At 43.9% G+C, this 16,019-nt stretch overlaps 1 protein-coding gene across 5 annotated transcripts in view; it reads right to left on the bottom strand.

The window, feature by feature from the left end:
- SORBS1 (sorbin and SH3 domain containing 1) overlaps positions 1-16,019 on the bottom strand; it is a 224,657-nt gene that overhangs the window by 41,914 nt on the left and 166,724 nt on the right. For 4 of the 5 annotated variants that reach the window (XM_028098740.2, XM_028098742.2, XM_028098741.2 and 1 more), the window contains one exon: positions 5,929-5,978. In XM_028098740.2, coding sequence (XP_027954541.1) covers positions 5,929-5,978 — 50 coding nt within the window. Of the gene's footprint in view, positions 1-5,928; positions 5,979-9,999; positions 10,102-10,671; positions 10,738-14,797; positions 14,882-16,019 lie in introns of all 5 variants that reach the window. The other variant, XM_088020097.1, reaches the window with a different exon arrangement.

The raw sequence follows: 16,019 nt of genomic DNA, 5'->3' as shown, positions 1-16,019 counted from the left end.
ACTGCAGTGGTGAGAGGACAGTCTCTTAGGCCCTGTTCGCCCTGGTTTGGGGTCACTAGACCGCCCTCAGCACTGGGGAGGGACTGCCAGAGGCTTCCATCCTGCTGTCCTTTGAACTGCCTCAGCCTTGGTCAGAAACTCCAAGCCGGTCTTCTCTGGTTCCACCTAACGTCATTTGGTCATGACTCTCGCCACACCCAGCTGCCTAATTTCACACCTCCCCTACCTCACAACCTGTCAGAAATCCCCTCCTGCCCTCAGCCACTCTACTTTCTGGCTTTATTCCACCCATTATCACCATTTTGTCCTGCTTCCCCACCAGAATGACAAACCAGCACTCAGGAAATCTATCAGAATGGATTTGCTATAGCTAATTGTTTTCTTTCTGATACTGAAGCCAACATGCTTTTTCCAGATGGGCAACACTTCCCAACTGAGGCCCTCCTTGGTTAAAAACACATCTACAAGCTCTGGAACAATGTTTTCAAATGTATCCTCACCATCACATCTCCTAATGTTGGAAAGACAGATACCATTTGTCCCGTTGTACCAAAGGGAAACTGAGGACCAGAGTGCTGAAGGCAATTGTCGAAGGTCGCAGTGTTGCTGGGTCTCTGCCATGTTCAAAGAGATCAGATGGGATGAGAAACGCAGCAGGGCTGATGAGAAAGCCCAATCAGCATTGGCAGCTATGACCCCGTTAACAGAACAAGCCTAGTTAAGCACTGGAGCCCAGCTCTTAGCAGCCTGGGCTGAGCCAGTTTCCAGGTCAAAGACAGTAGGCTGGAGGACACAGTGCAGACAAATCGCCCTCTGGCTAAGATGCAAAGGGGGCCGAGTTTCAAGGGGATTCAACAAAAACACACTCACTGGAAGAAGAAAGTGAGAGAGAATGGAGTGATCCTCTTAGGGTCAACAGTTTGCAACCCTGTAACCAGATGTGCTCCGGAGGACTCCAGCCTGACTCCAACGAGCAATGCGCATCAGCTAAGGATAACCTACTCTGTTTGAAAAACTTAGAAACAATTTGTTGCTCAAGTTCTTTCATCTGTAAAACCAATAGGTATGATAAGACTGTCCAAGAAATCCACCTTCAAATCTGTTATTATACAGACCTTCCTTTTGAGGTCCAGATGCATACATTCAACTGCCTTCTAGACACCTCCACCTGGGTATTCCTCAGGCATCTTAAACTCCACATGCCCCAAACCAAACCCAGCTCTGTTCCTGTCTCCCATGGCCCAAGCCAGAGAGCCCAGGGAATCAACCCCTTTCTCCCTCTCCTTGCTCCCCAAGCCAAACCAGTCACCAAGTACTGCTTACTCCCTGTCCTGACGCAGTGTGCATCAGTCCCTTCCCTCGACCTCCCTGGCCACCACCTCACCATTGCTCACCTACACCTCTGCAGTAAGCACACCTTCACTCCTGCCTCTTCAGCCCCGACTCGCTCTGGTCATCTCTGCAAATCACTGCCAATGATATTTCTAGAAAAGATCTCACGAGGTCATTCCACTGCTCATTTTATTCACTCAAATATTTACTGAGTACCTATTAAGTGTGAATCACTCTCCTTGGTAGAGCTTCAACAGTGAAAACAACAGACAAAAAATTCCAGCCTCATGGAATTCACTGTCCAAAACCATTTGTTGTTTTCAGCAAGGAAAAAAAAAAGTAACTGCTTTAAACCATGGCTTTGGGGAAAGAAGTCTAGGAAATCTGGGGAGGGCAGTTTCATCTTTAGCCTCTGTACTGCAGGAAGAAAATGATCTTTTAGATTTATAATATGTGATTGTCATTCCTTCTCTCCTGGGTCCCGTCACTGCGTTTACCATACTGGATTCTAACTGTGATTTACAAGTTTGTGTCCCCATTATACTCTGAGCCCCTTGAGGGCAGGCGGTTTATCTTATTAATCTTTGCATGCCTAGCGCCTAGCACTGCTTTTCAATAAATATTAGTAGAATAAATGATTCTATAAAATTAAATGCTCGCATGCAGATTTCTGAGAAATGAAAATTACATTTTCAAGGCCCAGTGGAGTCTCTAACGTTTCATTTAGTTCTTCAGGTAATGATTTGTGTTTTGATCCTAGGTTAAGAGAAAGAAGGGTTTTTTGAGGAAAAATCAGCTTGTTCTTGAGCGCCACTTGCTGGCCAAATAGAGGAAAGCTCTTTGGTTAGGCAATAAAATGTATGATTGCTAATCCAAGCTGAAATGCCAACGATGAAAATGAGTAGTCTTCAGGGCTGATTTAAGATCTGATAACTCTAGGGAAATAAAATACAAAACTGGACACTGTGATTGCAAGCAAAAAAAAATATTTTTTGAGAGTAAGGACTGGTAGTTCCACTGGGATATTGGGACTCCAGGTAAATTTCTTCCTCTCTATACCCACATTCTTTTAACATTGTGATATGTAATCATGATAATGAATAAAATTCTAAAACTGCAAGTCTGTCCAAGATATGAAAATGGATTTAACACACTTCTCCAGTGACCACTTTTTTCTTTTTTTTTTTTAATTACGATGTTTTTGAACCTGAGCCATGCCTGCGTCTTCTCCTTCAATCCCGGGGGTTAAGTCCAGTCCTGCCAACGTTTTTTTCCTTCCATACGTCCTTCCCAACCATCCAGTGAGAGGAGCCAGATTCAGTCTGCAAGGTGCCAACCTCAGTGCTGAGCGCGTTGGATGCTAGTTAATTAAGACTCACAAGCTCATTCATTTATTCAGCAAACATTTGCTGTGCACTTCCCTGGGTGTCAGGCTCCCCACCAATTCCAAATACTGAAAAACCATACTTCCTTGTTTGAACAAGAAAACCCCGCCTGCCTTACTGAAAAGTCCCCAACTGGAAGAATAGCAGGAGGATAAAAGTTATCTATTTCTGCCAAGTAGTTCATGAGAGCCAGGCTACGGCTGAAACACAGAGGTCTTTGGAGACCTATTTCAATGACATAAATAAGAGCACTTGATAAATTAACCCAGCAAATATCTTTAGGTCCACAAATACTCAGAATGGCTGAAAGCAATTTGTTCTTTTAAGCAGTTTGTGTTCGGCCTCTCCGATCCTGCTAACGGTATTATACATAGTTACTTACACTGTTTTTTTAAATCACTCAAAACCAGTAAACTGTAGCATGCTTTCTGTGAATTTCCTGCCCCATTCTGAATCAGGACGGTGCAGACGAGACCTTATCGCTAACACCATCCCCTGGCCTAGAACTTCAATGTCCCTCCTCCAGCTACAGCTCTGCCAGGTGCCAGCTGTGGAATCATGGGCATCACGCTGCCTTTACGGACCTGTTTCCTCACCTATAAAATGGGGATTGATCCTGGAATGAAAGGTGAAAGGATCGAATGAGGGAATGAACATACGATGGCTAACCGCAGGGCCTGGCACATAGTAAACGTCCAGCAAGTCACTGGGATTATTTCATTCAAGACCTGCATTCCTAACTATGACAGCCCATGGGTACTGCTTTCTCTTCTGAATACATTTATGATTTTCATTCTTATTTATTATATTTATTAACTTATTATATTGACTGATTACACCCCCAGGGGCCCAAACCTGAATACTTTTAATCCTTGGTCTCCTTCCTTCATTTGCCACTTTGCCTTCTCATTTTACCAACATTTTTGGGGGGGGTGTGTTTTTGCTGCCAAAACTTCTAAGGGACTGTATCTTATGCTATGATAATACAGAGCATGGGCCCTAGATCCAGCAAGAACTCACCAAGTGAACTAAGGAATTCACTCGGCCAGCCACCGGAAGCAGCCTTTCCTGTCCCACGCACTCTGAGGAGACGGGGAAAGGAAAGGAGGGTGAGGGGGGAGACTAGGCAGAAGGGTTAACACTGAGCCATCCTGAAAACAGGATTGTAGGGGCAGGGAGAGATCTGGAGCAATCAGTGGGCAGTCAGGACTGTCCAAGTGACAAATAGGTGGCCTCAGGGACCAAGGAGAGTTTGCAGGGAGCTGTGGCCTTATTTACTTATTTATTTATTTGTCAGAGAGCAAGCGAGCAAGCACACACAAACAGGGAGAGCAACAGGCTCTCCATGGAGCAGGGAGCCCAATGTGGGGCTCGACTTGAGCCGAAGGCAGACACTTAACCACCTGAGCCACCTGGCGCCCCCGGAGCTGTGGCCTTTATCTGCAGGTAGCCTAAGTTCATCTGGTGTACTTCATCTCTGAAAGCACATCTCTGGGGACCTAGGGGACCTGTGACTTGTCATCCTTGCAGCTGAAGGCACAGTTCAACTGGCTCTTTAAAGAGAATGAGCCTCAGAGCCCAGAGTGGAGGGAGATCGGGAAGATGCTAAATCTGAGCTTTGATGTCTGTCACACTGCTGGCCTGATGACCTACCCCACAGTAGGCAAAGACTTAATGCCTGGACTTTTCCGAAGGCGGACTGTCTCCTAAGGTAGGTAACTTCCCTTCTAGCTGCTGTTCTAATATATCTTCTCAATTTCTTCTTGCGCTGGGGTACATTAATCATAATCATTAACACACATATTTATAGAAAAAAATGAACAGAATGGATCTAGTGAGAGATTTGGTCACTAAAAGAATTAAGACTTTTCCAATTTGGGGGCGCGTGGGTGGCTCAATCAGTTAAGCATCTGCCTTCAGCTCAGGTCGTGATCCCAGGGTCCTGGGATCAAGTCCCACATCGGGCTCCTTGCTCAGCGGGGAGCCTCCTTCTCCCTCCGCTTCTGCCACTCCCCTTGCATGTGCTCTCTATCAGTCAAATAAATAAATAAATAACATCTTTAAAAAAAAAAGATTTTTCCAATTTTCCACTGAAATACCCTAATCCCAGCTGACTGACTTTCAAATGAAACTACTCTTGTTGAATTCATTCTTTGGCAAGGTAGGTAGGATATTCCCAAGTGACCACAACATTTGCCAAAAATTCCATAAACTCAGCATTCCGATCCAGCCAGGCTTCTATTTGAAGAGGTGGGTTTTGCTCATTGTGGGTGTACCCAACCCCAATGGAACAGGCAACAGTGGTGCCTTTGTCCCTCATCAGACTTCCAAGACTCAGATACAGATACAATGGTGACGAGAAGCTGTTTCCACCAGAACGAGCACCCAATTCCACTGGTGCACCGGGTACCCCAGAGAGGCAGCCCTTGCCTTCAGGGAGTTTCTAATTTATCAGCAGTTATAAAAATACATGAGGATGATTCAGGTACCCAGCCACAGAAGTGCCATAAGAGGCCTTAACATTAAATTGGGTACAAGGAGGCTCAGGGCCTATTTATACGTGCTCAGAGCTCGCCATGTACTGTGTAGGAAAGGGGTAGGGGACAGCACCAAGACATTTCAGCTGGGATAATGGCCGCATGGCAAAGTACTGAGAAAAGTAATCCGTACAGGGCTCAGGATGGTCTGGAGAGGGGGAAAGAGGCTGGTGGCGACTCCATGAAGTGAACGGAGTGTGCACTTATCACCCAGGCAGAATCCTGATTGGTATAAGGAAATAAATCCACATTTCTCAGCATCAGTCAAGTCAGCCCCCTCTTGGCTCCATCTTTCCCTGTGACAGGTGCCACCGAGGACCCAACCCCACCATCCCCCCACCTTTATGCCCAGGGCAGCCTGTCTCAGTCACACATTGCCTCCAAGAACCAGCAAATGAGGTGAGCTTGGATTCCAAACTCAGACAAACTCACACTCTAAAGGTAAAGATGCCAACACAGGAAAAAGCTTCTCAAAGGTAATAGGAGTCATCACAAAATTAATTTGGAGGAGGAGGAGAAAACAGAAGAAAAATAATTTGAGGACGATGATTAAATTGCTCCTTATCACTAAAGCCACGAGACTGATACAAATAAAACATACTCGGATCCAAAACACAAGCCTCTTCCCATCTCTGACATTAATACATCAAGCCACGTATGTGGTGGCAACTTACTATCCAGGAAGCTCTGAAGAAATTTCCGGGCTGGGGCTGACTGCCGAGCTCTGTAAATGTCAAAAAAAGAAAGAAAAGAAAAGAATGTAGATCATTGATTTTGCATCAGATGTTCCAAGTCAAGGGGGAAAGAGAGCAGCCCCTTTCCTTTCCTGATGTAGCCAAGGACCTTTGGGAGATGGGGCCCTTGGCCGGAAAGGTCTCAGTGCTGGACACTTTCTGGGCCAGTGGGTGCTCTTGCTCTCTGGGTGAGGTGGAAAATGGCCCCTTAGCTTAGACTTAGCTTTCATATAAATATAGATCCACGAGGTGGATAGCCCACCATCTGGCCAACATGCATTAGTGACATGGACAAAACACCGCCGTCATCAGCTTATCCCCCGTCCTCAGAGCCCCTGGCCAAGCCCACCAGAGACTCCTTCATGCACCCCGGATGCCACCTCCAGAGAGAGGGTCACTCAACACCTTAGGTACAGAAAATACAAAAAATGCATTTGAAAAGACCACACTGTATTTAGATCATTTGTTCACCCTCCAGATTTAGAAAGTGGAAATGGGGAGAAATGCAGTTTCACAAAACCTAGGAGAGGGGGAGCATTTTATAAAATGACAGGCCATTATGCAAAAGAAAGAAAACAACCAAAAGCTACATGCAGAGAAAAGGCAATATAATTAAGTAGTTTAAGGTTTCTGTTGTCTTGGAGAAAAAAAAGGCAAAGGGCTCAATATATTTTTAAAAAAATAATGTGGTAGTTGAATAAATCGATGAAAAGGTTAACTTTTAAAAGATACTCCTATCTCTAATAATAATCCTTTCAAGGAAAAGATGCTATCTGGAAAAGAGATATTGGGGGAAAGGAGAGAAACAGCAGGAGAAAGAAAAGGAAGACTGTCCAAGGGGGAGGAGAGGACGGGAGGGGAAGCAACCTTTATCGGGGCTCACCCACTTGGTCCTCTACCTGCTGAAAACCCATCCTCAACCTGCTGGGTCCTCTCACTTTGGAGGGTGCCTTTGCCCTAGCATGAGGACTCTACCCTCCCCCACTCCCAGTTGCCCACCATTACTCCTCAGAGAAGGCACCCCTCTTGCCTGTTGTCTCCGGCCCATCTCCCACCTCGGCACCTGTCCTATTCTGGGTCTTCATCCACTTTGAGGATGATGCTCTGGTCTCCATCTTGGAAAACTTTTGTGTGACCCTGCAGAGTCCTCTGGAACAACCCCCGCCCCTTCCTTCCACATTCACATGTTTTCAACAGTGCTGTACCCCTGGGGGATCCCCAGATGCTTCCCTACTCTCTAGCTCCCAGCAACCTCTAAAGTTTTTAGAAACCTCCGGGTCATCAAATCCACTGACCTTTCCTCAGAGTCTACTTTCGGGGACCTCTCTGGAGCACCAGGTAGTTGTCATACTTTCTCTTCTTGTTCTACTACTCACTTTTCCTCCTCCTTCTCTGAACCGTTCACCCTCTGATCCTCCCCTTCTTCCCCTGCTCCATGTCATCCAACACCCCAGTGGGGAGTTACTGCTCTCGTCCTTCCTGTCCTTCAATCTTCCATCTGCTCCTAGGACTTCAGCCTTCATTTCTCTTCAGGTGACTCCAACTGACTTTGTAGGCCCCTTCCTCTCTTAGGAGACATAGTCTTATATTTCCAGCTGCCCACTGGATATGCCCTAGGTGACACCCAGCCAATTCTTCAAGAATGAATCACCTAAAACTAGCTCCATCTTACCTCTCCACGGATTTTCTCCCCATCTTTCTTAGGTGACATACTGATGTCCTCAGCTTCCAGCTTCCTGGCCAAAACCCTAGAGTTGTTTCTGTCCCTATTCCATCCCCCAATTCTTTGTTCTTCACACCAATTAGTTAAAAATGTCCCATTGCAATTTCCTCTCTGAGCACTCTCACACCAACCCTCCCCCCCTTCATGCTGATGCCACTGGAGTGTGGGCTCTCATCACTCCATGCCTGGACCACCACACTAGCCTCCCTGCCCTCTGCACCTCCAACTGGAGGTTCTCCTTTCAACCCAGCCTCTCTAGAGTGAGGATGCCAGCCTTCCTAAAACAACTCCTGAACCACATCATTGGGCTGTGCACAAAATCATCTCCTAACTGTATTTCTGAGCCTCTATAATCCAGGGTCAACCCCCTTTCCTACACCTACCCATCACTACTACCACCCCCAATTTTCTATTATAGCTGAATCTTCTACTTTATTCCTTGAATACATGCTAAACATGATCACTTCTGTGCTCCTTTTGTGCCTCACATGGATGCCCCCTATTTCTACCACGTACCTACACTGCACCCAGCCTTTAAGGTCCCGGCCAACTCCCCTAAAAAGTCTTCCCTCCTGTTCCACAAGATCACCCTTCCTCCTGGCACTTAGAGCCCATACCATTCTTTTAGCTCTTCGCAGGCACTGCTGTGTACTGTTGGAGATCTTTTATTTATGAGTGTGCCTAAACGGTCATGTTCCTGAAGGCAAATTTCATCATTTTTGCTGGATTTAGAGCCTCTCTCAGCATGTCTCATACCTATTAGGGACTCATGGGGAACATGTAACTGAACCAATGTGAAGATGACTCATTCATGCATCAGATCCTTTTTGGTGCCCACCTTGGCCTGGGCAGGGGTTCAGGTACTGGAAGCTGTCTCTGACCTCAGGGAGGCCTCAGTGAGTTCAGTAATTCTCCAGCTGCCCCTCCATCCTTGCATGTGTTACAGGGCTGCTCTTATTAGACTACTTTGAAAAGGGACCCCTGATTCATTTTATGACCTATAATCTTAGCACTCCAGTCCTACCCCGGAGGACTTTAGGACTTACCTGCCATTAGTTCTCACTCTTGAACTAGCTCAGACCTTCCATCCCACAGTGGCTATAGCTGGTTCCAGTCTCTGCCCTGGTTCAAACTGAGCATCCCCTTACCCTGCTCCACGACCTATCTGCTTTGACTGTGTGCACCGTGGCTCAACTTCATGCCTCCCCAAAGTTCTGAAGAGGGGCTGGAACCCCAGCTTCCTTGATCGGCCTGCAGTTCCTCAGCATCTGACCTTATCTCAGCCCACCTTGGCTGCTGCCCGTAACCCCCTGGTTCTTCACTCCTTCCCTGGCTTGAGGGTCCAGCACTCAAGACTTTTCATAACCTGAGTCGCTCATGCTGGAGGTCTGACCCTCCTTGTCTTAGTTCTGCTTAAATAGAACACGATCCATAGCATTTTCCACTTTTCCTGCCACAGTCTGTGGACGTTCCTAGCCTCTTCAGCAGTGTCTGCCTGCCTTTTTTATTTTCTGTAAAGATACCCTTTCCTTGTAAGAGTCCTTTTTGTTTTGTCAGGGAGCGCTGGGGGGTGGTTCTCCAAATACTTGGTATTTTTCTTCCCCTTGGGAACCTGTTTACTTTGGACTCTCTCTCTGACATAGCCTTCAATAAGCCACATTTTGATATAGCCCCCTCTAAAAATGTCAATACAGGTTGAGTTTCAAATGCTTGTTTGTGGCCAGGCTGTCTGGTCTCTGGAGTACATTTTTTCATTGAGGGAACTTTCTGACCCTTTAAATGACAAATACAACTACTTTGCCAGTACATGCCATGCATGTAAGACGCACTCAAATCACCGCCACTGTGTTTCTGAAAGTGATCTCTGAGGTTGGTATCTCCCAGGGCTGCAAAAAAAAAAAAAAAAGACAAGGGAATTGCCCCCAAAAATGGCTCCCGGAAAATCTGGAGCAGGTATACGGAGGCAAAGGACAGGAAGTTATAACGGTCCCCTCCCAAAAGCAGAGAAAGAGAATGACAAGGGGGCGGTGTCGTTTAAATCAACAGCCACCCTGCATATATTTGAAAAACTCCCTTTAAGGAAGATGCCAAGCTCAAAAGAAATCCAAGCAAAAATTAGCTTGGGGGAGCAGGGAGAGGAATCGAAAATAGGAGTCAGAAAGCCATGCAGCTTATAAAGACCCAGCATAATCATTCATTGCCTCGACTACATCGAAACCCGAGAGCAGAGAAGAAAACAAAACCAAGCTGGAAGAGAAACCGACAGCGTGAGAAAAACTAGGAAATACCTGGGACAGGTTTGCACTGGGTGCTTTATTAAGCGTCTCCGTGTTTCCTAAGTGTGCCTCTAACTCTGCTGGGCAGAGGTTGAGATCTTTTTCTAGATTAGTCTGGTTCAAGAAAGAAAAGATGGGAAAGAAGGTTTTAGTTTAGAGGACAGGCAGAAAGAATGGAAAGTTAAGTTTGAAAAATGAATTTGTTTAGTGCTAGGGCTTTAATAAGGCAAAGATGGCATGACCGAACACAAGAGCTCACTAGAAATCAGGTGAAGACGTGAAAACAGAGAATGCAACATTAGGCAGAGAAAATATAAATCCTGAAGTCATCAGAGCTTCAAAAGTCTATTCTACTTGCTAGAGAGAACTACAAATACCACGGAAACCTACCTTTCATGAGAGACCTATTTTTTTCTCTTTTCAGAGTATAGTGACTGTGACAAAAAGGATGTCAGGAGAATAAGGCATTGCTTTAAAAACCTCTCAACATTAGTAGAAGTCGTAGAGACTTTGTTAAATAGCTTTATCATCAAGCCAAAAGAAAAAAAAAAACACGTTATCAAGTTAAAAAAAAAAGTGATTTAAGAAAATAAAAGGAAAAAAAGAAAAAAACCCACAACACACTCACACTAACCAGGCTAGAGAACACACACGCAGCCCACGGAGGAGGCACAGCAGAATTACCTTTCTATCCTCTCTAGGAAGGATAGAGCAGTCTCCAGGAGTATAATCCCATATCTTTTTGGGAGGCTGACGGGAAGCAGAGGAGGAAATGAAGAAATGAGCATAAAGACATAAAGACAAACATGGAGACTGGCTCAAACAAAGAGGGGCACGCTAGGAGAACTGTATCAACACGGAAAAGTGAACTCAAAGCACAGGGAGTGGGCACTCGGCCTCCTGAGGAGGCTGCCCAGGGAGGGATTCTGTAGAATTTAGGAGCTGGAAACATTAACTGGGAAGTTTCTATGTCTACGTCTCAAGAGTAAGTCATTGTTGGATTCTAAACATTGAAAAAGTAAAAAAAGAAAACAGAAGGAAAAAAAAAGCATTAACACCAATTTGAACAAAAATCAAAACTTTAAGATTCCTCATTGTTCTTTTTTTTTTTTTAATTGAAGCATAGTTGACATACATCCTCACTGTTGTTTTCAAACTAAGATTGACACCGAGATTCTACATTTTTGAAGCAGTCTACTCCAAGGCAAAATTCATCATGTTTAATAAACGTGTGACTTGGGAGATTTGGCCAGGGGAGGGCAAATCAACCAAAATGTGCTTTCTGTGGTTTGTGGCAATGAGATCCAGGCACAAAATGGGTGTTCAATAAGTGCACTGTGTAACTAGATAATTCCACTAGACAACCCTTAAATCTCCGTTTACAGCTTAACCAGACTTTGATAATACTGCTGGTGGAATAGTCATCCCTTCCGCCTGCTTTAGAGAACAGTTTATAATTTGAATTTGAACAGCGGGACTGTAGTGTTATGTTTTTCTCCTTTAACTCTCAAGTTAGGATGAGAGCTGCATTCCTAAAACTGCCAGGAGAACTGTGAATTTAACAAGGGAAGGGTTCGGAGAGTAGGACATCTGGAAGTTACAAGCCTCCTGTAATTCTTGAACCTCTCCCCCACCAACTAGACCTCCTTGTTCTGTCTATTTAGACCTGAAATGTCTTATACGATGACCCCTGAAAAAGATAAGATCATTAGTAGCTCCTGGAATTTTGTGCAAATATCATTGTAACTCTATGCAAGCATTCAAATTGGTTTACATTGTGACATTCTGCCTTGAGCTTACTTCTAGAAATCACATGGATTTCTGCAGAAATTAGAGGGGGGGAAATAACATCCAGACTCTTAGTAATGAATCTGCAATTTGAATCCAAGGGACTTAGTAATGAATCTGCAATCTGAATCCAAGGGACTTTCATCACTGACAGGGATGGGTCAGTAATGCCATCTCTGTATATGTATACTCGGCAATTTGTAAAATAGTGCTATTAACAATTACCATTCATCTTTAAGTGCTTACTACACTTGAACTCTTCCCCGGGAGAAGTAGACTTTTTTACAGTCACTTAGGATACCTACTCATTTCTTTCTTTACTGCAAAAAAATAAGACAGTGCTTACAAATTAAATTGGTTTTAAATCCTTCCAAAAATGATCCTGGGAGTCTTGAATTATTTGATATTCTACAACAACATATCGGAGCTAAAAGGTACTACAGCCAGGATCGTGCTGCAATTTCAGCTCATTCTGGGTGGTGGGCTTTAAGTGCAAGAGTTGAGGAAGAAAGGAGTTCAGGGTAAATGTCTAGTGTCCAAGTTCTGGCAGGCTTCACTTGGGGGAAGTGGGTCCTGAGTTGGTGTGGAATAAAGAATAAATAAAAATGATGATCCACGTGATTCGGTAGGAGTTTTAATTTCATTCTGCTTCTGAATGACTGAAAAACCTTCCAAAACAATTTCTGTGGTTTACACCACTTTGATTTATCTCTCTTATTTTTATTATAGCCCAGAGTGATGATGGTAGGACAGAAATGAAGAAAAAATTTCTCCCTACCACACCTTCTTCCCCAACTCTGGCCGTAAGAGGCAGTCATCAAATTGGTTCAACCGGATGATAAGCTCACCCTTAGGATGCTTCTGACCATGAGGAACGGTTCATCTTGACACTGTTCCTCAGGATATGGGCACTGATTAAGTTATTTGGGCAAGTCTTCCACAGTATTATCTTTTACTACTTTAAAAGACCCACTCCTTTAAGAAGGACTCTAAGGTCTCTGCAAGGAACATCATGGCTCAGAGGAAATGGCATCTTGGAAAAGCACCATTAAGTCTTTAAATAATTAAGAGGCAGTTAGAACAACAGAGTAGGGACACCAATTCTAGGAAGGTCCCACTACACAAATGGACTGTGTTCTCAACATTTGTTTGCATTTGGTTGTGCGGTGCTCAGACCATGGTTTCCAGCAGAGACAGTGTTTAATCTACCAGGCTGTTCACAGAGCCGATTTAATGTACGCTGGGACTAAAATACTGTCCTTTGCTAACAAATATGGAATTATTTGCAATGACAGATTCAGTAAAACAAATGAATTACAGTATAAAGATTGTTTCATATCTTTCCCTAAAAGTTAATATTTCAGATGAAACTAAATTAGTTATTTGGCAAAGGAGAAATGGCTAGAAATGTGTGGATTCTGAGAAGGCTTTGCAAAATCAATGGCATGGACTCTTTATTGTACATAATTTAAAGCTGATAGCTTTTTGCTTTCCCTGATGAAAGGACAGCATTATTATTACATATACCAGTCATGGTCTTACTTTGTTTGGCAGAGGGGGGAGGGGACCACACAATTCAAAAGTAGCTTTTGTTGTGAGATAATTGAGCAAGTTTTAAGAAAAAGAAAAGGGTTAAGATATTGTTCAATATTTGAGGGTGGAGAAGGTTGCCTGAGGTAGACTCCTTTGATGTCTGAATGGTAAATAAGAAAAAGGGAGAGAACAGAGAAATGAGGTATGCACCACAGATCTGGGGAGAGAAGGTGGTGCAGACTTCAGGTTAGACACGTCCCTCTGCACTGGTCACTAGGTGGCGCTGTTCATTCAGGACAGCTCAGGAGGAAAACGTTCCTACCAGCAGGAAGTTTGCAAGTCAGGTGCTCCTAACTCAGAAGACACCTCAACTTTCTAACAAAGCTCAGCCTTACTGAATCAAACTAGAAATTCCACAGCACCCGCTTCATTTCTCTTTGTCTTCATCTTAATGACAAAGTTTCACACGAACATCTAACAAAATGTCTTATCTTTATACACTTAACTTCCTCCACCTGTAAATTCTTTTTTGCAGCTGTAATAAGACTTTAAAATCCACACATTTCTAGCCATTTCTCCTTTGCCAAATAACTACATTAGTTTCATCTGAAATACTAACTTTTAGGGAAAGGTATGAAACAATCTTTATAGTGTGATTCGTTTGTTTTTACTGAATCTGTCATTGCAAATAATTCCATATTTGTTAGCAAAGGACAGTATTTCAGTCTCAGCGTACATTAAATCGGCTCTGTGATCAGCCTGGTAGGTTTAAAGTCAGTTTCTAGTCCTCTCCAGTGGAAAAATGAACTCAACTCTCCCTTCTGTGTGATACACCTTTGGGTGCAGGGCTAAGAAAATCCTCCTGTAAGTGCCAAAAATCAGTTTGTGCCAAGGCAACTCAGTGACATCACAGGGAAATTCTAGTAAATATAGCATTCAGCCTAACTCCCATTTCAAGTTTTGGGAAATATTACACTAACTCATAGAAATCATTCTCCAAAGCCACCTATAACAGGGATGCATTCGTGGATGACATCTACATACAGAGGCTGTTTGGGGCACTTCCTTTGCATATGTACTTAAATCTTTTTAAAGCAGTAACAATGCTGCTCCTCTCAGTGTGTAATGCATTTTCCTGCTTTATCTTCAGTTTGCCATAAAGACTCTGGTTAAGTAATTGAACCAATGGACAAAATAATGCCAGCTACAAGATATGTGATATTTGTTTCTAGTGCAATGATTTAGTCTTGTTTCTCTGTGATTTTCTCGCAAGAAGTAATTCCAGGGCTCACTGTCCTTTCTTGGTGAAGTAAAGCGCGGGAAAGCTTACAGGTTGTAGTGAGAAGAGACAATCCCACGATTGCCCACTGAAATGGCTGCCCCCCACTTCCTGCATTCCTTACAAATAGATCTGATTCTTTAGCAGCAACAATGCACCAACAGCATTATTTAAAAAGGTGTCTATAACCACTGAAGCTATTAAACTTACCGGTTTCCCAAACTCCAATTCCGAAAAGAATTTATACCAAGGTTCATTCTTTAAATCTATCTCTTCTGGGCTTATATCCCGACTCTATAGGGGTTGGTGACAGGGAAATGGAAGAGAGAGAAGGATAACATTACGCAGAGGTTACATAGGAACAGGCCAGTAGAGATGCAGTGGTTCCAAGGAATATACAGAACTGAATCCAACAGCAGCAATCATCCATTTTACGGACATCAGCAAAAACAAGGAGCTACAACAGGCGGGAGGGGATGCGTTTAGAAAAGCAGAGAAACGGAGGCAGGGGCAGGGAGTGAATCATCCTCAGCCCTGAGGCAGAAGGCACACGGGCCACGGATGGAGAATTCTGCATCGCACCGCTGCCCTCCACGACAGATCGGAATATGGGCATATTTCTCAATAACCGTATCAGGGGAGAAGAGAAAGCCCGTATTTCCTCTTTAGGAAGAACCGTTAGCGAGGAGCAAATAACCTGGTGAGCACACCAAACATTTAGCCATCTACGCCAGATGAGTAGAGCAAATAATCTTTATTGGCTAGTATAGTTTTAGTACTTATTTGCAAAGCTGCCTTGAGGGTTTTCCAAATAAATGCAGATACCAACACTTTGTAAAAGTCAATTTGTTAATACTGCATCTTTAATGGCACATGAGTAGGTGAGAAATCATGTCCTATACACAGTACAGTGAAAGATGGTGTAAGTAAAGAACAGAGGACACAAGTGCAAAAACATTTTAAACGAGCATCCATGGGGGAGAAATACAGACGGAATATACTTTGTGCTTTCACAAATAAATGTTAAAGAACTGAGAAAAATAAAGTGAGGGAAAAACTGAACAAGACAGACGACAGAACAGGGGGGAGAAAACTTCTGGGTTACGTTGCAAAAATTAAGTCAGATATCTCAACTTCATGCAACTCTAAGAGGCAGTTCACAGACTGATCATTTGATTCCACGGGGTTTCATATCGAATCAGATCTTTATAAAGTCTTAACACCTCGCTCTGTGGAATCACATGTGTTTCTGGAAATCATTAGTTGGAAAACGAATGCCTGGAAAGCAAATCAGGTTTTCCCTTCAGACACTGGAGATACAAGTGCACAGCAGACAAAAGCATGAGGGGCTCATGACGTCATGAATTTCATCTACGTAGATATATTTCAAAATACCTTGGCAGTCACTACATGAGAGAGATATGGTGATCTT

Source organism: Eumetopias jubatus, unplaced genomic scaffold, assembly GCF_037043125.1.
Source record: "Eumetopias jubatus isolate StellerSeaLion01/CBP00866 unplaced genomic scaffold, mEumJub1_p1.0 scaffold_17, whole genome shotgun sequence".
NCBI lineage: Eukaryota > Metazoa > Chordata > Mammalia > Carnivora > Otariidae > Eumetopias > Eumetopias jubatus.
Note: the sequence above shows the minus strand (reverse complement) of the source record. Positions and strands in the feature narration are given on the sequence as shown.